Here is a 24,150-nt window from a genome sequence, read left to right on the forward strand (position 1 = left end):
GGACTGTGCTTAAGTGGTAAATTCACTTCACTGAACTGCCTGTATAAGATGTGACATTTCTTAGCACCCAGAGGGGAGCTATCTATCATTTTAGCACGGTCCCAACTGCTTAATGCTGTACATGTGAATAACTAGTCGCTGATTGGATGGTCGAGTAGGGTTATGTGCACACAAATCATAGTTGACACTTAACCCAGTCAGCATTTTATGGCCACCTATGTTGTATTAAATGATTCTGCAAATCAGGTGCAGCTAGAGACAATTGTTTTAATTTCTTGTCATCCATTAGTTTTAACTTCTTGATGCTAGTTCCATGCATGGGGCGGCTGTCCTTAATTAGAAACTGATCTTAAAGGGGCCATTTTAAACCTTAAAGGAAGGACAGTGGGATATATCATGGTTATAACAATTAGATTTTTCCAATTATTTATGACATTTGAAGATCTTAAAATCTTTAAGACCTTAGAAATCTCAACATATGTTATTTAGTTTTTAGTATAATATGCAGTAACGTCTGTTATTCAGCAAGTACAGTTCATCTAATGGAAAATACGTACTATGTAGTTGTAGTAAGAATAAAGTAAATATGGATAGTGGGTAGCATTGCTGCCTTACAGTTCCAGGGTCCCTGGTTCAATCCTGAGCTCAGGTTACTCTCTGTGCAGAGTTTTACATGTTCTCCTTACATCTTTGTGGGTTTCCTCCTGGTTCTCTGGTTTCCTCCCACTGTCAAAAACATGCTGGTAGGTGAATTGCCCCTAGGTGTGATAAATATATGAATATGTGTACATTGTCCACTGTGATGGACTGACATCCTATCCAGAATGTATCCATGTTTCCTGCGCAGTGTTCCCAAGATAGTCTTCGGATCCACCACGTCCCTGATCAGGATGAAGTGGCTACTGAAGATGAAAAATGAAACTGACAGAGCTCTGTTAGTGGAAGATTGGCTACAAATTACTGTTTGTAATGTAGTTTTGTTTTGCTGCAGTAAGTGCATAAAATTTTCAAGAATAATGTCCACAAATGTTTATACAGTATAATTATTAATCTGTAATTATAATAATATGTAATATGTAATTATTATTTTTACACATCCAGGAACATAATACCCTTTAACTCCTCAATGACTTAATCAAAGTCATATTTGTCCTTCTAAATCCCCTGATGTTTGAATAATCGTACTGACGCAAGAGTAACAGTCTGCATAAATCTTTTAGACATAAAATAAGATTTTATAAAAACACCATCTTGCCTGAAATTCTAATATGCATGTTGAATTCAAATAAATACTTCTAGTATCGCAATATGTCCTTAGTGTGGGCTGACTGTCAACTCTAACAGTCAATTTACAATTTTTGAGCATATTCTCAATGATCTAATCTGTTAGCTTCTAAGATGAACAGAGAGACTATTGTACTAGACTGTTCCCCAATATACCAGTAAACTGTATTTAAAAAAGATGGTGGGAGAGGGTGTTTGAGTACAACAAATACTCTAAAAGGAAAACATGTACCCCTGCTCATTCATGCAGCTATCCAATCAGCCAGTCATGTAACAAAATCATGCACATAGAAGTTTCAATTAATGTAAATGGCGCACTTATATAGCGCTTTTATCCAAAGCGTGTCTCATTCACCCATTCACACACACACTGACGGTAGCAGAGCTGCCATGCAAGGTGCTAAGTTGCCATCGGGAGCAACTTGGGGTTCAGCGTCCTGCCCAAGGACGGGTCAGCATGTAGAGTCACGTGGGCCAGGAATCGAACCGCCAACTCTACGATTAGTGGACAACCCACTCTACCACCTGAGCCATAGCCGCCTGTTAACGTTAATGTTCACATCAAACATCAGATTGGGAATCAAATGTGCTCTCAGTGACTTCGACTATGGAAAGGTTGTTCGTGCCAGACAACAGAAATCCCTTGTTGATGAGAGAAGTCAGAGGAGAATGGCCTGGTTTGAAATCACAGGAAGTCTAAACTAACTCAAATAACAACTCTTTACAACTGTGGTGAGCAGAAAAGCATCTCAGAATGCAAAACATATTGATCCCAGAGGTGAATGGGCTACAACAGCTGATGACCATGTCTGGTTCCATTACTGTCAACCAAGCACAAGAATCGGAGGCTACGGTGGGCACAGGTGCACTGAAACTAGACAGTTGACAACTAGAAAAACAATTATCTGATCTTTTTCCAATTTTCAACTGTCCAGTTTCGGTGGACCTGAGCCTGAATAAGTCTGCAGTTTTATTTAGCTAAAACAAAACAAACACATACAAGGTTAATGTAGAACCAACATCTCCAAATTTTGTATAGGAAATAACTTGGTTAATTTGTTCACCATCTCTGAAAGTTAGACGGTGAACAAATCTCTGAAGGCTCACCATCTCTGAAGGTTTTAAGGTTAGACATCTGTGGAAACTATAACATTTGATGTCCATAATGTCTGAGTTTATCTGTGTATCACCTGTGTGTTTGAGAGCTGGCAGTTTGGCAACCAGTATTCATGCAAAGTTTGTACATTGCATATACACTAAAATGATCTGGAACAGTTGTTTTCTTTGCATACATACAATATAGACAGATTACAAATGATAGCTAAATCAAACTAACATAACGTGTCCTAATAAGGTGTTGGGCCACGATAACCTGCCAGAACAGCTTAAACACACCTTGGCACAGATTATACAAGCCTGTGTATCTGTACAAGAGGGATGAACACCATCCTTGAACACAAGATAGTCCCCCAGTTGGCTTCGATGTTGGTGGTAGAAAGCATTGTCTCACGTCAGTTTAAAATCTTCCCTAATTGTTTCCTTTGTTTGAGATCTGATGACTGCAAAGGTCAGAGCATTTGATTTATATCATTTTCATATGCATCAACTACCTCAGTGAGCCATCGTGCCCTGTGAATGGGGAAATTGATATCCTGGAATAGACCACTCCCATCAGGATAGAAATGCATCATCACAGGACAAAGGTGATCAATCAGAATAACTGTGTATTGATTTCCAGTGAACCCTTCCCTCTGAAATGACAAATGAACTAAAACCATGTAGCAAAATGCTGCCCACAGCATACCAGCCACTGGTTTTCCCCTAATTTGTCACCTGTTTGTAAGCAAATGGTACATAATGTAGTGAGAAACCTAAGAACTTGTGGATGTTTTCCTTCATATTACGTCCTCATATATAGTGACAGACCTTGATGATCAGATTATAATGCAGGCATGTAGTTCAGCACCAGTAATGAGTGCCCTGTAGGCTGGCCTTATGATCTGAAGCCAGAGCTTCCACTTGTAACAGTTGTTCGAAGACCTAATCCAACTCTTGATGTGAACCCAAATGTGACCGGGCTATCAACAATGTATTGAATTCATTATAAAGCCCTCATGCACACTCAAAACTGCATTGTAGCTGCAGCCTAAGAAGAGGGAACACGTACAGACTGCAGTAGAAGATGCAGAAGCACTATATTTGACATTAATGCCTCCAGTATAGACACTGATGGTCTCAGTAGTGGTACAGACTGATGAATTCTTGTGCATAAATCCGTGTGACATGCAGCCATATATAAATGCATAACACTAGTATAAGTATAGATCTATTGGTTCATAGAGTCTATGATGCCATAGCAAATATGGGATTTATCCCTAAAACAGAGCACAGTTGCTCTTGGCTCTTAAAAAGATAATACCCATAAGTGCAGGCAGGATGGGTACAGAAATCTTACAGGAAATGCTAACTAAGCAATGAGATGTAACAGTGAAGTGCTTTAGATCCTTGGAAATCTTAATGCAGATGATAAAGGAAGCTTGGTACAAACACACTGCGCCATCTGCCACAGGTCTCTGGTGCACAGGATGAGGATGCACTAGATCATAGCGTCCTTCTGTTCAAAAACAACTATAAATTTAAGGCAGCAGGCTACCTTTAGATGCTTGTGTCTGCTGTGACTAAAGTTATTGAAAATATTCAGTGAATCAAGTTAACTGATTCTGTTCAGGTGAATGAATTGTTTAGTTGTACTGTTTGCTCTGAGCATTACTATTTCACATGCTGAAATGGAGGTACACTCTGGACCAAATTAATCCAATTGGGATGCATGGCAATGGCCAAATCCTATATGTTAGACATTTCTCTAAAGAGTCGTCTATGATAAATAATATACAATATGTAGCTATGACACTCTTCATGCAAAGCTGGATTTAAGAAACTGCAACAGTAGATGGATGGTGTTATGCAGATTATAGCACAGGCCAGATTGTTGCCCCTGCATAATGCAAGTTCATTATGTGCTTAATGCATATACACAGAAGTCCATACATATAGAAGTCTTCTTTTTCAAATAGATTTGAATTTTATTTGATTGAACATCTGGGCACAAACAGTCAGCTATAACATGATTATATCTTATAAGGATCCTTCATGAACCACTACCCAGTATGTCCACTCAAATCTCTCACACCTTATGCTCATCCTTTCCATCCTGTTTCTATTGTGTTTACTCTTCAATTTATTCATATATTATTGGTCTCAAGTACACCACATAGTGATCTGAGCTGACAATAGGTGGTCCTATCTGAGAGCCACATTCTCCTTAAAGATTAACAAAGCACTTGTCCAGTATTGTAGCCTTTAACAACTTGACAAAATCCAGTCAACGTGTATGATTGATTACACTGATTTAAATCTTCCAGCACAATAGCCAGGGCCTCAGGCTGGATGCAGTTAGCAAAACAAAAAGCTGTCTCGGTAGATTTACACGCTTGGAGACACTACAAATAACATAATGCAGCCCAACACTCTTGGCAAGTAGTATGGCCTGAGAGTTTCATTTCTGTCTGTCTATGTCAGTGCATATACATTAATGCAAGGATTCCCAGATCCAGGGTCTGGTGACTTTTCTGTTCTAACACACCTACTAAAGCTAGTATTTAATGAGGGAATTGAATCAGGTGTCCCTGAACAGAAAATTACCAGACTGGATTTGGGCATCCCTGTTTATTTTCAGTCAAGGAGTCATGTAGAGTGGAACATGACAAAATTCTCTATGAAACACATTAGTGATGTCTTTCAAAACTCAGAACAATACCTTGTGTATATGCAGAACACATCCACCCTGTTATTCAAAGAATGCAAGTTGGTGAGAGGCTTGATGGTAGTAGAAGTTTTGTATGCTTTTCATCATGGCTGTGTTTGTATCCTTCCTAGCTTTCTGTGTTTTCTCCATATTTGTCTTTTCATCTCTATGGCAGTATCAGATATTATCTCACTAGTGCAATAGTATCAAAGTGCAGATCAAAGCCAAAGTGTCTCCCAACTGAGACAAATGGTCAGGTGTACATCTCTTACCTGTTCACTGTATTTATATAAATGAAAGTCTTCCAAGGACAAAAAGTAATCCAGTCTGATCAAAAACTACACATAAAATATTAACTAAACAAAGCATAGCAAAAAGACTGTGCATCACAGCCCCCAGAAGTAATCAATATAATAATACACAAGACAAATATAAAGAGAAAGAAAACCCACAATAATAGTTACATACAATTACATATTAAAGGCACTTAGCCAGTCTTTTTGGTTGGATGGTTTTCTCATCATCATGGTTGGCGGCATCCTGATTCATTTAGTTGTATCGCTCTTGATCATGATTTAATTGCTGTTTATTTTGCACTGTGTCAAAGAACAACAATCAAATTGGAAGATGAGATGAGCAAATGCTTTATTAGTAGATGCTATATCAAGTGTGTCCCATTCCAGATGCACTGGAAATTAAATGAGAATGCCATCATAGTATATCAGGTTTATTACATTTCACACTGTAAGCTTTTCAGTAGATAATTTTTTTGTCATTTAGAATTCATTAGGTACATTTCCATATTTTTTTATTTCTAGCACTAATGTATGCAAAAAACAACAAAACAAACAAACAAAAAAAAAACAAATAGCATAAGAATGTGTTATATTAGTCATGTAGATAGCAGATGTGCCTTGATTTGTTTGCAGCTTTGTTTGTAGAATTTATTGAGCTTCCGGAGCAGGTTTTGAATCTGCTGCCCTTGCTATGTAGAGCAGTGGGAGATTTTGGTGAATAAAGGGTCTAGTTCATCATTTTAGATATGTAAAAGCAATCCTCCCCTTCATATGTAGCACTGGAGTTCTGGGCACACTACACATGTACACAGTCATTGTTTATAAGCCAGCACACTTGTGGGCAGACTACATACAGAGCTTGACCCTGTTTCCCACTGACACATTTCTATTTCAGTTTTTGCACACACGTGCAGTTCTGTGGATATCATTTGCAAGTACACCTCCTGACCTTTTTACCGGAGGGACTGTTTAACAATTACATTAGCTCCTTGGGTTTAAAATATGATTTATTACTGTAATTCTGTAAATCTGTACATCACACATAGCATGTTTACCTTGTAGCGTATGAACACAGACATGATGAGCTTTTCAAAGCAAGATATAGTCACGAAGCAGAAGTTAGTAGAGTTTTGTTTAAAATAGTTCGAGGTGAGTAAACATGGTTGGACATTTGCCAACACCACTGGTGGTGGGCTGCTTAACTATTTCTGACAAGTTACTTGTTATTGTGAGCCCATACTATGTAAATCAATATTTTTGTCTGTGACAGTATTATTGTGATGAAAATTGTACACTTTAAAGCAGTTAAGTTATAACTTTAAAAAAAAAATACAAGATGAGCTGAGTGATGTAAAAAAAAAAAGATCTGACTTCCAATTATGTGAATGCAAAACAATAAAAAAGAAAGTATTGTAATTGTTGTTAAATTAATACAACAATTTTCATTACAAATTATATTACTGACAAAAACATGAGCGAAACATAGAATCTTTTAAATATTTACATAAATTTCAGAATTTCTTAGTATTTGGTACATCCCCTTTTTACTTTAATTACAGTGAGCATTTGAGCTGCCATGGACTCCAGAAGTTTGTGCAAAACCTTATGATCCATTTTAGATCAAATCCATCAGAGTTTCGTCTGAACACATGCTTCAATAGAAGAGATTAGGCATGAAGAAAATCAGACCATTTGTACAGTTAAAATATCAATAACACAAATTTGCTTACATTTAAATAGGGACCTAGAAATACAGCAGAATCTTCAATATGAAATATGAGTCATTTTCACTGTGGTCTCCGACTTCTGGACCCCACTATACATGCACACAAAGATGCAAAACATTTTGTTTGACTAGACCATTATCATTCTTGCCATTTTGATCTTTTAAATGTGGGCACTATTTTAATAATAGCAAAATGTTGAGTAGCTACAGTACTTCTACCTTTAAGTAAGACATATCTACATAATCCATCGTGCGGCTGTGGCTCAGGTGGTAGAGCAGGTTGTCCACTAATCGTAGGGTAGGCGGTTTGATTCCCGGCCCACATGACTCCACATACCGAAGTGTCCTTGGGCAAGACACTGAACCCCAAATTGCTTCTGATGGCAAGCTGGCACATTGCAGAGCTACCATTGGTGTGGGTGAATGAGACACAGTGTAAAATGCTATATAAGTGAAGACGATTTACATAATATTAACGTTGTCGCTTATGTATCACTTTGTTGTAATTTTTGCACCACTTTAAGTAGATGAGGACATTATTGTCTGAGGGGATTCCAGACCACTGACACACAGTCACATAGTGGTCAGAGAGCTTGTTATACTACAACAATGGCCTGGCCACACTAGCCCTTGACATTTCCTTGACATTTGTTGACATTTCTGGACACATGTAAATGGGAGAAATGAGAAGTTAATCAAAACTCGGCAAGAATATTGATGCCCAAATGTCAACATGCAGCACCATCTGCCCGCTCTGGCTCAGGAAGGTTGAGCAGATGACATGGATCTGTTCACCTCAAGGTCGTATAACTGTATACTCCAAAACCTGCTCCATACAGCAGAACCCAGAAATGAAGACCTTATCTAACGCTTTGTGCAAAGAGAAGGCCAGACATTCTTCTTGCATGTGCTCTAGTCATTATGTTGCTGAAATTAAAACCTTGCTCCTGCATGAATGTGATTGAAATCATTTCAGAGACTTTAATCTGGCGAAACTCATTATTGTTAGCAAATGTTATGACTCATTCCTTCTTATTGGATGTATAGCCGAAATGCGTGCATGTGTTCGACTCCCCAGAGAACCGGCTTGTCTGTGAGATGGGATCTGAAGATATGGTTAAAAACGGCTCGAGCTAATCGAGTGCAGTAATCTCAGGGAGAAAATCACTTCTTTTGGAAACACTTCACTTCTCATATCACTTTTGTCTGAACCTCTGCCTGCCAGCTACTTCACCAAGTTAGACGCAAAGAGAATTATCTTTATCGATAACATCAGAGCCTAGAGAAGTGTTAGAGATTAAGCTGTGGATGCAATACATTCACAAGTGGTCACAATTTCTCACTAGTGTTCTTCCTGATTTAGAGGCAGTGCCAAAGTCAACCACAGATACAAGATTCTTTTTTTTAGATTCACAAAGATATGCTAGTGTGTTAGATGAGCTAGATATGCTCTTGCTTTTGTATTTCAAATGATTGATTGTGTCACCTATTAAGACAAGCTATAACTTCCTCAAGAAGATTTCCTGCTTAGTGTTGCATGAGGGATGACTGATGACTGTGATCTGCTTATTACATGACACAGTTAAGCTTTGAAAATCAACTTATATTCTCTGGCTAACCAGTAACCAAACAGGTTACATTAGACTTCCTTAATCTTTCAGTTTTGACAGGCTTATGTTGAGAATAATAATGGAGTACCCTCAGTGTTGATTTACATACTGAATATCTGCAGTAGATGAGTGCAGTTTTGTGAGAAAGATCACCACAAACTCCTTATATTAACCACAAAATGTGTGTATTTATCAAACTATGATAATGAATATATAATGTATATAATGAGTTTACAACACAATTTATGGAATTATTGAATATTCAGGACTCATTTCAGCTTTCAGTACAGAGTCTATCTGGTACTTTTCATCACTAAACATTGCCAAGCTCCACCTACTTTGTCTGAAAGAAGCCATTTGACTGACATTGCAAATGTCCAACCATGTTTATTCACCTCAAACTATTTTAAACAAAACTCTACTAACTTCTGCTTCATGATTATATCTTGCTTTGAAAAGCCCATCATGTCTGTGTTCATAAGCTTGTTTTCCTGTCAGGAATCCAGTGTATGTATCTGCACATGGATAGAAATGCAAAGAGCATTGAAATGATAAGATTTTGAAGCTTATTGTCAGCAGACTGTACAAAAGATATGTTTCAGTTCATTTTTTGGTTAATTTAGTGCTAAGCTATCACTCTGTGTAAGCATGAATTTCCTGACCAATAAACATTTCCCAATGGGAGTGAGAAAGTTTATGCTTTTTTTGTGTTTATTTTTTTAATGTTTCATTAACATTCTAATGTTCTGTATCTGCTTTGATACTTTACTTGCACCTATCTGCTTTGATACTTTGCATGTTTACCACAAGGCAACTGTAAATGTGTAGTGTCATGCACTAGAAGACAGACCACACACACACAAAAAACAACATAAAAATTTTTTATGGCCTTAACTTAACTTCACTACTGTGACAGCGAGACTAAGCTGGCAGATGATGTGACAGAGCAGGTGTATGTGCGTGTGTGTAATGCAGATTATATGCAGCACCTATAACATCTGCTCAGCCTGGTCCCGGTTCTCTGAACTGCTTCCAATTTACATTCCTGCATGGTGATTTCAATCAGTGCACTTTGATAAATCATACAACAATTTACATAAAGGCAGGCCCACGCATAGAACCACACAGTCACGCAAGCCTAGTGACCGCGGCTGGCTTGTGGTCCAGCAGAATGAGAACAGATGGGCATGGCAGCTTGAAAAGAACAGACAAGCAAGAAAGAATGAAGGGCTGACACACGCATTCTCTTCCACCACTGTAACCGAGTCAAAAAATCGGCATGAAAAATTTAAATGGAACTAAACTGAAGTTAGAATCCTGAATATTTAATGTATAGTGATACTGTTATGAAACATCAGTCAGCAAGTGAACAATAATGACTGAAGGCAGTTATTATTGACTGTGCGTAATATAGCAGGGAAGAAAACACAGTGTTCAGTCAGTTTTTATGCCATATGTATAGAGGATCATGCTATGTTGTACACTGAAATTCTTACTTCTTCTGTTGGTGCTAGAATAAATGTGTGTTAATGTACAATTTCCATGTATAGAAATATGCTGTCCACTTTAATAGGAACATCTGTACACCTTCTCCTCTGAGCTCTCTCATCAACAAGGTGTTTCAGCCTGCAGACCCTCAGCACACAGGATGGGTTTTTTCTATTTTGTTTTTCATACCATTTTAAAGACTGTTGTGTTGTTTATAAGTTTATCAAACTGTATCTGTCTGTATATGACTCTGTTTCTGACTCTGTATATGTCTCTGTATCTAACTGAGTCTGTATATGAGTCTGTATATGACTTTGTATCTAACTGGGTCAGTATATGAGTCTGTATATGAGTCTGTATATGACTCTGTATCTGACTATATATAACACTGTATCTAACTGAGTCTGTATATGACTCTATATATAACCAAGTCTGTATTTGACTCTGTATATGACTCTTCATTTGATTGAGTTTGTATATGTCTCTGTATCTAACTGAGTCTGTATATGACTCTGTATCTAACTGGGTCAGTATATGAGTCTGTATATGACTCTGTATCTAACTGAGTCTGTATATGACTCTGTATCTAACTGGGTGAGTATATGAGTCTGTATATGAGTCTGTATATGACTCTTTATCTAACTGAGTCTGTATATGACTGTATCTAACTGAGTCAGTATATGAGTCTGTATATGACTCTTTTTCTAACTGAGTCTGTATATGATGCTGTATCTGACTGTATATGAAGCTGTATCTAACTGAGTCTGTATATGACTCTATATACAACCAAGTCTGTATTTGACTCTGTATATAACTCTTCATCTGATTGAGTTTGTATGTCTCTGTATCTAACTGAGTCTGTATATGACTCTGTATCTAACTGAGTCTGTATATGACTCTGTATATAACTGGGTCAGTATATGAGTCTGTATATGACTCTGTATATGACTCTTTATCTAACTGAGTCAGTATATGAGTCTGTATATGACTCTTTATCTAACTGAGTCTGTATATGACTCTGTATCTGACTGTATATGACGCTGTATCTAACTGAGTCTGTATATGACTCTTTATATAACCAAGTCTGTATTTGACTCTGTATATGACTCTTCATCCGATTGAGTTTGTCTATGTCTCTGTATCTAACTGAGTCTGTATATGAGTCTATATATGACTCTGTATCTAACTGAGTCTGTATATGACTCTGTATCAAACTGGGTCAGTATATGAGTCTGTATATGAGTCTGTATATGACTCTTTATCTAACTGAGTCTGTATATGACTCTGTATCTGACTGTATATGACTCTGTATCTAACTGCGTCTTTGTATTACTCTGTATATGACTCTTTATCTAATTGATTCTGTATATGAGACTGTATATGACTCTTTATCTGACTGAGTCTGTATCGTCACATTAAGAGATTAGGAGACCAACATGGCTGAAGGTGCAGGGCTGATGGACATTAGTGATCAAGAAGAAAGCAAGTAGGAGTTGTTTAAACTTTCAGTAAAAATTAATACTGACTTTGATGACATAGGGCTATTACTCATACAAGGCCTAAACTAAATGATTTTATGACAATTTTAATTTGTCATAGGGAGGTATCATTGCAGATGACCAACCACGTTTAACTCCTTTCACCCCTAACTATTTTAACCAAAACTCTACTAACTTCTGCTAAACATGATTCTGTGAATGTTTTTCATTTGTGACTATATCTTGCTTTGTCACGGTGTTCATAAGCTTGTTTTCCTATCAGGAATCTAGTGTATCTATGTGCACATACACAGAAATCCAAAGAACATTGAGGTGATAGGATTTTGAAGCTTATGGTCAGCAGACTGCACAAAAGATGTCAGACTTTCTGTTCATTTTTTGGTTAATTCAGTGTAAAATGCTATGTTTTCACTGTGTAAGAATGAATTTCCTGACCATTAAACTTTTCCTAAGGGAGGAAGTGCTTTCCTCTGTTTTTTCAACATTCTAATGTTCTGTATCTGCTTTGATTCTTTGCATGGTTAACACAAGGCCACTGTAAATGTGTAACGTCAAGGGTTGCAACATACTTTGTGAATGTACTACAAGACAGACCACACACACACACACACACACACACACACACACAGGCACAAAAAACAAAATTATCTGCAATTTTAGTTTTAAATGTTCACACATCATATATCATTTTGTGACAACAAATCAAATTTAATTGAGAAAAGCTAAACATGTAAGCACAGCAACAGTATAGCACAAAATCAGACTAAATGCACCAATATTATACTAATTTAATTAATTAATTAATTAATTAATTAATTTAATCTGTTTATTCGAAAAACACATTCAAGACCTTATGTAAAAGAGAGGAGAATGTTTTACCTGAATTTTCCCTCGTCTGTGCCTGTTGTAAATGGATATATAGCATTCACCTACAGTTGGGGCCATAATTTACACAAATAATCTTGTTCAAAAGTTTACACCCCCTGGCTCTTAATGTATCGTGTTGCATTCTTGAGCATCAGTGAATATTTGCACCTTATGTAATAGTTGTGTACGAGTCCCTCAGTTGTCCTCAGTGTGAAAAGATGGATCTCTGCATCATATAGTCTGTTGGAAAGGGGTCAAATATGCAGAAGATGCTGGCAAACCAAAGAATGTGCAGGACCTGGAGGATTTTTCTGAAGAACAGTGGGCAGTTTAACTGCTCAGGACAAACAAGGGCCTCATGAACAACTATCATGACAAATAGCCATAAAAAAAATAAAAAAAAACTTTACACCTACTGCTACTCCTAACATTCATTATGAACAGAAATGACAAAAGAAAACCTCCCTAGTAAAGACACAGCACCCCTACCCATAATTCACCAGACACCCCTGTTCACAGCACAGTCTGAATGCCATGTAATGTTTATGTAAATAATTAAATATCTATTCAGCAGAACTGAAGTTAGTATGAGCATGTATTCTCTTTAGGATGTGCATGATCTCTGACAGATGCAATTGGGACCAACAACACAATTATTTGCTAGGGGTGAACAACGGTAAAAAAAACCAAAACATAGCTCCATCTGTACAGTATATATAGTTATATATATATATATATATATATATATATATATATATATATATATATATATATATATATATATATAGTGAAAGCTTATAAAAGGAGCAGGGTTGGCCTCTCTCCTCTCATTTAGAAATCCACAGCTGAGTACCAGTAGAGCCCTGTCCTTCTCACTGAGTTAGGATTGAGGCAGAGTCAAAGGGACAAAGGTCAAAACAGCCCACTGCCTATCACAGTCTCTACACATGTTCAGAGCTCAGTACAGTGGGTTTGAGTTGCTAGTTGCAGAAGACAGATGTGACATCATATTAGCAGCGAAGCAGGAGACAGATGTGATTTTCTGAAGGAAAAATAATTTGGTTACAGGTTACAGTCTGTATGGAGTTTGTGACAAGTGATCATCATCCGCATTGTGTTTGCATGAGTTTCTTGGTTCTCCGGTTTCCTTCCACCTCCCAAAAACATGTTTGAAGGTGAATTAGCTATGCAGAATTGCCCCCAGGTGTGAATGTGTGTGAATATGTGCGTATGATGCCATGTGATGGACGCATTAAATTCAGGGTGTATTATGCCCATCTCATGCCCAGTGTTCCTGGGATAGGTGCTGAATCCACAGCAACCCTGACGATGATAATCTGGTTGCTGAAAATTAATAAATAAATGAAAGAGAGAATGAATGAAAATTGTTAAAGACCAAAGCACCATTAAATGATTCCCTACATTTTCTTGTACATTTGCAGACAAAACAAAACAAACAAAAAAAATGCATCCATTGATTTGGAAACTTAATTTGTATTTTTTTCTTTCATTGGTTTTCCTTTGCAGAGACAGAGAAATGCAGAACCGAAAGACCAAAGAGAGCTATAAGTAATATTAATCAGGAATCAGGATGATTAATCCTTTGTGTTAAAGTAATCTGATAATGAGAGAACATTATAATATACTGTATATATAAATTAATAATGACAATAAGAGATTATTAATAATGTTATCAGTCTAGTATAGTAATAAGTAAAGCATATTTTATTAAAAGACATGCTATAAGGAAATTACACAGCCACCTTTGGAAAAAAAAAGTCTTCTTTTTTTTTTTTACTCAACATTCTTTTCCTTGTAGTGTTTTTTTAAAACCCTCTTTTTGTGTTCATTTCAAAATATCTAATATTAAAGCAGCCTAAGTAGAACTGAAACCAAGAAGCTAACTGAAATAATTTCATTATTCTTTATATCATAGCACATACCAGTTTTCATGTGTGGAAATTAAACAATACTTTAAATTTCTGTTATTATATTATCCATCCATCCATCCATCTTCTATACCGCTTATCCTTTTCAGGGTCACCTGAAAATATAAATATCCCAGAAAAAAAGACCCACAATCCACAACCAAAGAAATGCTACTTCCTATCCACATTTGTTATTCCAGTACATAATATAATGAAGTGTGGAGTAGGTGGGTAGGAGGTTCCATGTTACAAAGACAAAAAACACAAGTAGGCTATATTAAATTGTGAAGATGGGTAATGATTTTTTAAAAAAATTATTATTATTATTAATTGCATTTGGTTAAAGAGCAGACTGTTCAGTTGCTGCTAATGTCTGGCTACAGTTGAGTAAAAATGGGCAATATATTTGCTGATAGTAGTGAAAATAGTGACTGTAATAGTGACTGTTTAAAGCATTAAAATAATTATATCATTATTTTTATGAATAACTTAAATACATTAAACTGCCATAACAATGAACAATTGTTTAATTTATCTTCAATGCAATGTTAATCATTCAGCAGACAAAACCCATTGATACTGTGTAGATAAAAAAAAAAAAAAATACATAGAATAATGTGTGTCAAAAAAAAAAAAAAAAAAAAATAGGTAGAATGCAAGAATGATTAATTAATCCTGGCCATGTCCCTGTGTAAGACCCTGATGGTTTGGTCAGTCCGGTGCTTTGTTCAAGGTGATCTGTTTAATGGTGGCTTAATGTGACTATGACAAGCCTGTAAAAAATTCTTATCTAGTTAAGGTGAGCTTATGTCCCTGTGAGATAGGAAGTCTTTTTCTTCTTGCTCCCTGAAAATGGCTTTTTCTCATAGACTGCTTGCTTTGTTCAGGATATTTTAAGTAGAAGGGTTACACTTATCTGCATCCCTTAATAATGTGCCATGAGGAGTAGACACTTTTTTTTTTTTACTTTATCAATGGAAATGACAAAGGCTTTAGTGACCAGCCATCATTTTGCATAAAATATTTCAATAACGTGTTTGTTATGCTACTTTGCAATATTCCCTGGATCTATTTGTTCTTACTTCCATTATGAGGGGTGGCTACATACATGGGCACACAATTGATGATCCATAAACCCCACTTACTCGTCATTTTTATCGTGGTGGTATTCCGATTGTTACATCGGATTGTTCCGAAGGGTACATTGAAGATAAAGGTAGGATTGTGTCACTGTAAGGCCAGAATTACAATAACATAATCATCTATACATCCATCCATTTTCCATACCACTTATCCTACACACGGTCACTGGGGAGCCTGGAGCCTATCCCAGGGAACTCGGGGCACAAGGCGGGGGACACCCTGGACGGGGTCTCAATTGGAAATGTCAATCAGCCTATACTACAGGTCTTTGGACTGGTGGAGGAAATCAGAGTACCTGGAGGAAACTCCTGAATGCAATGCTTGCTGAATACATGCAAGTTTCAGGAACACAGGGCGGAGGCGTGATTCGAACACTCAAACATGTGGTGCTAGGCAAATGTGCTAAGTTCAGGGTGTTCAGGTTGATGTTGGATCCTGAGACTATTCCAGGAACATCTACACACGTTCAGGAATACACCCTGGATGGGACACAAGTACATCACAGGGTATTGAACAATGATTCATATCTAGGGGTAGTTTCAGTAGCCAGTTTACCCAGGTTTTAAGGAGGTGGGAGAAAACTGGAGTACCCAGAGTGAACCTATGCAGACACCATTAAGGACATCCTTAAAAAAACTGCACAGACAGTAACCTGAACTCAGCACTGAACCCTGGAGCTATAAGGCACCAACAATGTCTGGTGTGTCACCACACCTCCCTGCTTCCAAAGAAACGTCCACTGATGTCTATTATTCACAGCATCTTGCATAATTGAACGATACTGAAGTAAAGAGAAATTAATGAACAATGTGTGATGTAACTGCCATGTTTCTTAAAAGGCTAATCTTCTCGGCTGTACATTTTTAAAATCTATATTTAGATATTTATAGGCTATTATGTTGAGTAATGTAATAGCAACATATTGTTTAATAACAACTGTGGCTAGAATGCCAACAAGCAGAATAACCTTTGACTCTCCTGTAGGCTTTTAGAAAGAAAAAAAGGGATTCTCAAGGGTTCTTCTCATTTAGGATTAGTTAAGGATTCTTAGCTTACCAAATGTGGAGCCCTTGAAACACTGTTTTTGAGTCCTACGCAAAACGATTAAGAGTTCCCCAAAGAGGGAAAACAAAGCGCGCTTAAGCATTCTACATTTAACCTTTTATTCGAAGAGTGAAGGCTCTGAAATGAAGCTGTCTCTGTAAGGATAATATGACCGTCTGGAGCATCTAAAATGTGAAATATATTGGAAATTCAAAATAACTTCATATATTAACTAAATAGATGTTGCTGTTCACGGTTGTTTGCACAGTGAATTCCTGCCTTCTGAGCGTGGCTCTGTGATGTTTCCTACCCCTGAGAGGAGGATTTAACCGCAGCAGTGTAGCCTACCATATTCCACAGAGGAGTGGATTCACAGAGCATTGACTAAAGGGATCTGGAGGAAACTCACAAAGAAAGATGAAAGATGGTGCTTTGAGGCGCCTCTGCTCTGTTTCTTCCTTTCTGTGCCACAACCAAAACTCTGCCAGACTGTTTGTTCTCAAACATATCATCCTAATTAACAGAGGAAATCATACAACACAGGGCATCCCGCCTCCAAGGTGATGCACCAAACAAATACAGTTGTGGAAACAATGCTGAAAAAAGTTGTAGATGTAGTTGATTTAGAGTAAATCTAGTAAAGTACAGTCTTGTAAAAATTGGTTCCTTATGGGTTCATGAATGTGTAACTGTTCTAGCTTACTAAATCGGTTCTGCTTGGAACATTTTTCTGAAAAGGAAATGCATTGTTGCAAGGTTCTACATTGAATCTTTAAATTATATATATATATATATATATATATATATATATATATATATATATATATATATATATATATATAATTTAAAGATTCAATGTAGAATATATATATATATATGTGTGTGTGTGTGTGTGTGTGTGTATATATATATATATATATATATATATATATATATATATATATATATATATATATATGTATGTATATATGTATGCATGTATGTATTTTAAAACTTAGTAAAATGTCTTTAAACTACTATAGTTTGCTTTATGGTATATTTTTGCTGGGTACTTTTAACTGTGGCCAATAAATCATGGATTTTTAAATTAATTAAATTAATTAAAGTGCATCTTGTTTAAATCATACTTAAGATAAAACCCCTTTTAAAAATACAATACATGCAAGCATACACATGGTGCCACAAAAGATTCTTAAAAAAAAGATGCCATAGAAGAGTTTTTTCCCCCCTTATGAACATTTGATTGATGGATCTTTAAATATTTTTGTTGGTGCTAGACAAAAAACAATTCCCACCATAAATGTTACAATTATATGTAAGAAATTTTGTGGCAACAATAAACAGTTATGACCTGAAAGCAACCTAAAATATTTATTTAGGGAACCAGCAAAACATTGCTCTAAAAAACTTTTCTGGGACTTTTAATTTTTAAAACTGTACAATGCATGCAAAAAACCCCCCAACAACAGCAAAACAAAAAAACAACTACAACCCAACAGCAACATGCATTATAGTAGGAAGAATAAAAAGTTTCATGTTCAATACTTAGATTATGTTCTTCATTATCTAATAGCAGACCCCGAAGCTAAAGTAAATCTTATTTGCTGCTGTGTTACTTTGGAGTAAGTGTATCCAATGCAGTTGCATGACTAAATCCACCTCCAGGTGACCTATAGCTATTGCCTTTGGATCATGCTCTTATCTGCTCTTTTCAGAGAATGAGTCTACCACTGCAGTTCCCTGTAGCATGGCACGGTAATCAGGAGATCCCTAAAAGGCTCTTTGGCTTTTAGACTGGACCTTTGGGTCACTGTGCTCAGACTCCAAAGATACAACACAGAAAAATTTAGATACACCAACTGGATAACTATATGTTGAACTCTGGCTATAGTAGAATCTAATAATTAATTGCTTTACTAACAGCAAAAAAAAACAAACACCTTATATACAGCAGGCAAGAGTACTGCTCACTTATTTAAATGTCAACAAATAGCCAGGCATAAAAACAGGACTTGCGATTCTGAAATGGAAACATTTTTACAGCTTGTCAGAGATCTGTTTTGTGCCAGAATTGATTTGTATTGGCTGACTACTACATAGCTCATCTTAGAACAAATCGTGCAGATGGGCGACACCATCAGCTGTCCAATACAGATGGCATGAGTATGTTTATGTTTTATGGCTGTATTTTTGTTGATCCTGACTCAGCCACGTGACACTGGCCGTGGTAAATGCATACTGACAGTCATTTGATAATAATAAGAATATTAATCATGGTTCTAAGATGTGTAATGTTCCTGAGAGAGTCATTTTAAATATGTTGCATCAGTTTGCACAGAATAAAGTCAATGTTTTGTGCAGTCACAGCCTGTCATTTACAGTATATTAAATATCGCTGGTAATAATAATGTCTTGTTCTATACAGATAAAGTGCTTGAACATGTTGAGCAACCATTGGTAAAGAAATGCAGGAATATTTAAGTGGATATTTGCCTTATTATAATTCCCTTCCATTTAATGCAGTATTTATAAAGAATACATCCCTGTCTTTTTGTTGAAAGTACAATAGGTGATTAAGAGCCAAACTGGAATGTGCCTTTCAAGTCATTTTAAATTGCGGATAATTACAATGAGCATTAACTTTTCAGTTCAGTTGAGGGAAAGAATGTCCATAGCTTATATTTCACATTGCTTCTGCAGTCTGAAGTACTGTGATGTTTTATGATGTTTTATTCTGTAACAAAAGACATCATTTCCAACCACAGCTCACCTCTTTCTCTTTCTTCAATATATATGATTCTTTTTTAATCATTTCTTTCCCTATTATACTTGCATATATGTCTTTCACCATAGGTGGCAGTGTGGTAAAACCTCAGTGTGGTGTTCCTGCTCTACTGGTAAGTACAGTGTCATGCTCCATCAACTTGAAAGTTTCAGTGCCGGTGTGAAATGAATCATAAAACTGTTTCTGTTCATTTAGCTTTCAGGGTATGTTTTGGTATGTTTGGAATATTCTGTTTATTCCAGCTCCATCAGACTTGTTTGTTGGGATTACCTCTCTTTTCCCTTGTGTTATTATGGTGTGTGTGTGCTGTCACGACATATTTTCACCAGATGCCCAAAGACAGTAGACTGCTTGACTGCATCAAATAACATTCCAAACAGTGAGTTTTTGCTGTTGAGGGTTTTTATTTTTTTAATTCCCTGTCAGTACATTATACAAACATTATATATACACGCAATATATACAGTAAAATATGTAACATATATTGTACATTTCAGTACATCAAGTGCACATCTGTATGCAATTTATTCATCTAATTTGGTACAAAAAATTAACTGTAGCTTATATAATAAATTTCTGTCTTGCATAATAACTTCTCATACCGTTTAGCTGAGCCTTTCACCCCAGAAAGTAAAGACACAACATTTTACTGTTCCAGTCACACTTATTTAATTTCCCTCTGTGTAGCTACAGGGACTCCCTTGCATATATAATAAGCGTTGTCCAATCATAAAAGTGTGTCCAAGTCCAATTAGAATTCCCCGCTTTTTATTGGCTAACGGTAAACAATACAATTCCAGATGTGTCTCCTTCCCTCTGCGAGTCGAGTTTTGACTGACACTTACTTCAGCCCATTAAAGCGCACGCTGATTTTGGGGGGCTTTTGCTTGGCTGACGCGCTACTGAAGGGGCGGGGACTAAAAACTGAACCCAAATCCAGCTGTGAATGCGTTTGGATGGGCGCTTTCGTGCTCTAGACCGTTGTTACCGACTCGGAGGGAACGGTGAGATTTAGTTTTGTGCGTATTTTCGCAATAATGGACAACAAGAAAACAAGCATTTCCCCCCCCCTTTTTCCGTTTGCGTCGCCACACTTTAGAGGGCTATGTGTAGCCTCTTAAAATTGATATCCGCACATAAAGATGTATGTATTTTTTAAACATAGTGCACACTTTGGATTGTAGGACATCGATGTTTCAGGAGAACAAATAATTTTTTTTTTTTTTTACAAAAAAGAAAGAAAAATTCAAAACTTAGTGTCGGTTTTACCTGATGTTCCATGAAAGCGCGCGCGCTCGGCGGAGAAACAGTGGATCTCGCACTGGAGGAACCAACAGTTTTCGGACAGTTGCTTTCCTCGTCGTTTTCTCATTATTTCCCGAGGAGTTGCTGTCTTCTTTGTCGGGTTCTCAGCGTTCTGCTGAAGACTAGCTTCTCGCGCTGAGGCATCGCTAAGCTCTGCGCACTTTAGAGGGCATGTGGCTCTCGCGCGACGCTCGGAAACGCGCCTGCGCTCCAAGCATCACCTGGAAGCTCCGCGCGCGAGCCTGACTTTTCGCCAGCTTTCTGTCTTCGGGCTACTTTTTTTTTTCCTGTCATTGGAAATGATCATGCGATGAGTGAGTTTCGTCTGAGGTTAATACCAGAAGCAATTAGCCTTACAGGTAAGAAAACGTTGCGCCATTTGACACCCGGTTGTGTGCGAGGCGCGCGGTGCCCGTCTTGTTCATTCATCATTAGTATGAGCACTGGTTTATATCACTGGTATATATGTATAAAACACACAGCGTTAAGATCTGTGTGTTGCTTCAGTGTAACATTGTTGGACTTCTTGTTTAAGGATTGCTTATTGCTGCACTTTATAATCGACCAACTGTCGACTTGCATTGAGTGTACACAAATGTCTTTGTTTACCAGCATTTTTCTCAGTGAGGTTCCATTAACTTACTGGCAGTGGTTATTATAAAATAATGACTGAATTGTTTGCTGCTGCTTCTCACACTGAAAACCCTCCGGTTATTATAACAGGTTACATATAGGCTTAAAGAATACTCCCACTAATGTTTGCAAGTCAGAGAAATGTCGTAATTACAGATTATATTAACAGGAAAACACTTCATATATTAAACACAGAACAAAAAACAATCTGCTTCCCATTTAGTTAAAAAGTTCATCTATTGTCAAGTATTGTTTTCCCTCAAGGAAAGACTTTTACACAAGTTGCATAATACTAGATGCACCAACACCAAGTCATTTGCCAAATCATTTATGTTTATTTTTTTTTTAATTCACACCATCATCTTTCAAGGAGGTGAATGATGGCCGAGGATGAAGGAAATATTTCTGAGGAAAACACAGCGAGGGAGGGAGATGCTACATCTTCTCTTCCCAGGACCTTCATCCGACTGAATGATCTGTCTGGTGGAGGAGAGCAAGGAGCTGATGATGAAGCTCATGAGGAAACAGAGAGGAGGGAAAGCACAGGAGGCCCAGTGGCCGAGGAAGCAGCTTCGGTCGAAGGAGGCGGAGAGGCTTTGCCATATCCCTCACTGGCACCTGTTGTCTTCTTCTACCTGAAGCAAACTACACGGCCTAGGAGTTGGTGTCTGAAAATGGTCTGCAATCCATATCCTTTCATTCTCAAAGCATAAGTCTGTTTGCCTCGCATGGCTGGGAGGGAGAGTGTGTGCCAGACCATACACACACCTGTGCAGGTACGGTGCATGACTGCAGAATAACAGAGGTGACTCATTTTGTTGATAATTTAAGTGTGAAAATGATTCCAACTGGCTTAAAAGCAAACACATTATGGAAATTAAGTTCTGTTTTTTTTTCGTTTGTTTGCTCTCATTGTAAATGAGATGCTTCCTAAGGCATTTGCATATTTTTAAAAATTCTGCTGTGCTGTTTAATTTCATCATATTAGATCACTAATATTATAGATTACTAATATGAATTGATATTGGTCAGTCATGGCTTTAGTGATTGCTTATAATGCGTTTTCCTTTTTAAGATTCAGGCATGTATGTCTCTGCAAGGCGTAGAGATAGAGATATCAGATTCTGTGACTTATGTCTGGCACAACTATGATCACAGTAGTTCCTGACTGCTTGGATAATGTGGCATTCAAACGTAAGTCTGGCAGACAAGCCGAGGGAGGTCGTTTTACCTCATTAGACAGAAAACTCGCTGTCTCTGTCTGTGACTGTTCATGAAATCTCCTCATTTGTCAGTGTCACATTGATGAGCTCTCTTGCTGACTGGGTGTTTTCATCATCTTAAACAAGGGATTACAGTGGACACTTTGGATAAATCAGTGGCTTTTTTCCTGCAGAATTGGCTACTTATGCCTGGTCTCTGTATGCTGTAAGAGCCTACTCTGTATCTGTTGAATCATCTAGGCCACGCAACCAGCCACCACCTTTCAGCATCCATACTGTACCTGCTTGGTTTAGAGCGTTAGTCAGGCTGCGTATGAATCACAGCTGCTTTGCTGTAGTGTGACTGTCTCACAGGTTTCCATAGAGGCCTTTCAATGAGACACCTGCTGTCTGGCACCATGGCTTCTACTCAGCACAGGAAATGAGGAACATTGCCTGTTACATTATTTACATAATACACCAGTCAGACTAAATTCAGAATTATCTGCAGTAGGTATATATAACTTTGTATCACAGTGTAAATTAAATTTAGTCAGCGTACAGTGTTCTTGTCTTGGGAAGATCCAGCTTAGACGGTAATTCTGTTTTTATCTAGACACACCTTTAAGTAACTCTCTTCTCAGTGGATAGACTGTCAGAATCTCCATTTTCTGATTAAAAAAGCTGGCTACTGGTGACAGTAAAGATGGAATACTTTGTGGTCTGCAGCTGACGCAGAAATCTTTGTGGTTCACATACGAGAGTCAGGGGGCATGCAGGCAGTGTGGGATGGTTCTTAGTGTAGGTGCTCTGTTTGGTTTGAGATGGACTCGCTGCAGTTTCTCCGAAAGGAAAGAATGCTTTTTTGGACAGGCAAGCGGGCTGGACCTGATTGTGATGTCTGGGTGCAGATGCTTTGTTTTTCTTCGCAGGGAAATATGATCGCTCTTGCGGGCTCTGAAAGGCTGCCCAATCAAACACACTTGTCTTACTCTTTGCCTATTTCTCAGTCGTCCTCACGCTCTTTCCTTCACCACAGAAGCCAACATCCATGCAAAATGGCTGTCAAAGGCCGCCACTGGCTTTAGGAAAAACGTGTGGTTATTTTGGCCTGAGCTATTACAGAGGTATTGGACGTCTGGGATCCCTCACCGATAAAAGGGCCTGTTTGCCTCTCCACATTTCCATATCATTAAAAGGTCACTATTTTTCCTGCATCTCCCTTGCTTCTGAGGTCCCACGTATTTGTCTGTGTAAGAATGGAACCAAAAGGGACCTCATTAACTGAGCTATAGGAAATTCATTGTCCCAGATTCATCCTCCTACACAGATACGTACATAGGCATTCTGTTTGCTCATTTGAAAGGGTGTTTGATAGAAAGACAGTGAACATGTTGTGTATCACAACAGAGCAACATCTCCAGCATTGAATTAACATATACAGATGTACTCAAATGAACATTAAGGCTTAATTCAACACTGTAGATTTTAATTCAGCACTGTGGGTTGTACTAGATTGTCAAAGATTAGATTTC

The 24,150-nt window shown here is 37.5% G+C and overlaps 1 protein-coding gene across 1 annotated transcript in view; it reads left to right on the plus strand.

Moving 5' to 3' along the window:
• The first annotated feature begins 19,286 nt into the window (after positions 1-19,286).
• Positions 19,287-24,150, plus strand: part of cacna1g (calcium channel, voltage-dependent, T type, alpha 1G subunit) — a 221,427-nt gene continuing 216,563 nt past the window's right edge. The window contains exons 1-2 of the mRNA XM_053639816.1: positions 19,287-21,139; positions 21,784-22,100. Of these exons, the coding sequence (XP_053495791.1) occupies positions 21,791-22,100 (310 nt within the window). The 5' untranslated portion in view covers positions 19,287-21,139; positions 21,784-21,790. The remainder of the gene's footprint in view (positions 21,140-21,783; positions 22,101-24,150) is intronic.

This window comes from Ictalurus furcatus, chromosome 13 (genome assembly GCF_023375685.1).
Source record: "Ictalurus furcatus strain D&B chromosome 13, Billie_1.0, whole genome shotgun sequence".
Taxonomy (NCBI): Eukaryota; Metazoa; Chordata; class Actinopteri; order Siluriformes; family Ictaluridae; genus Ictalurus; species Ictalurus furcatus.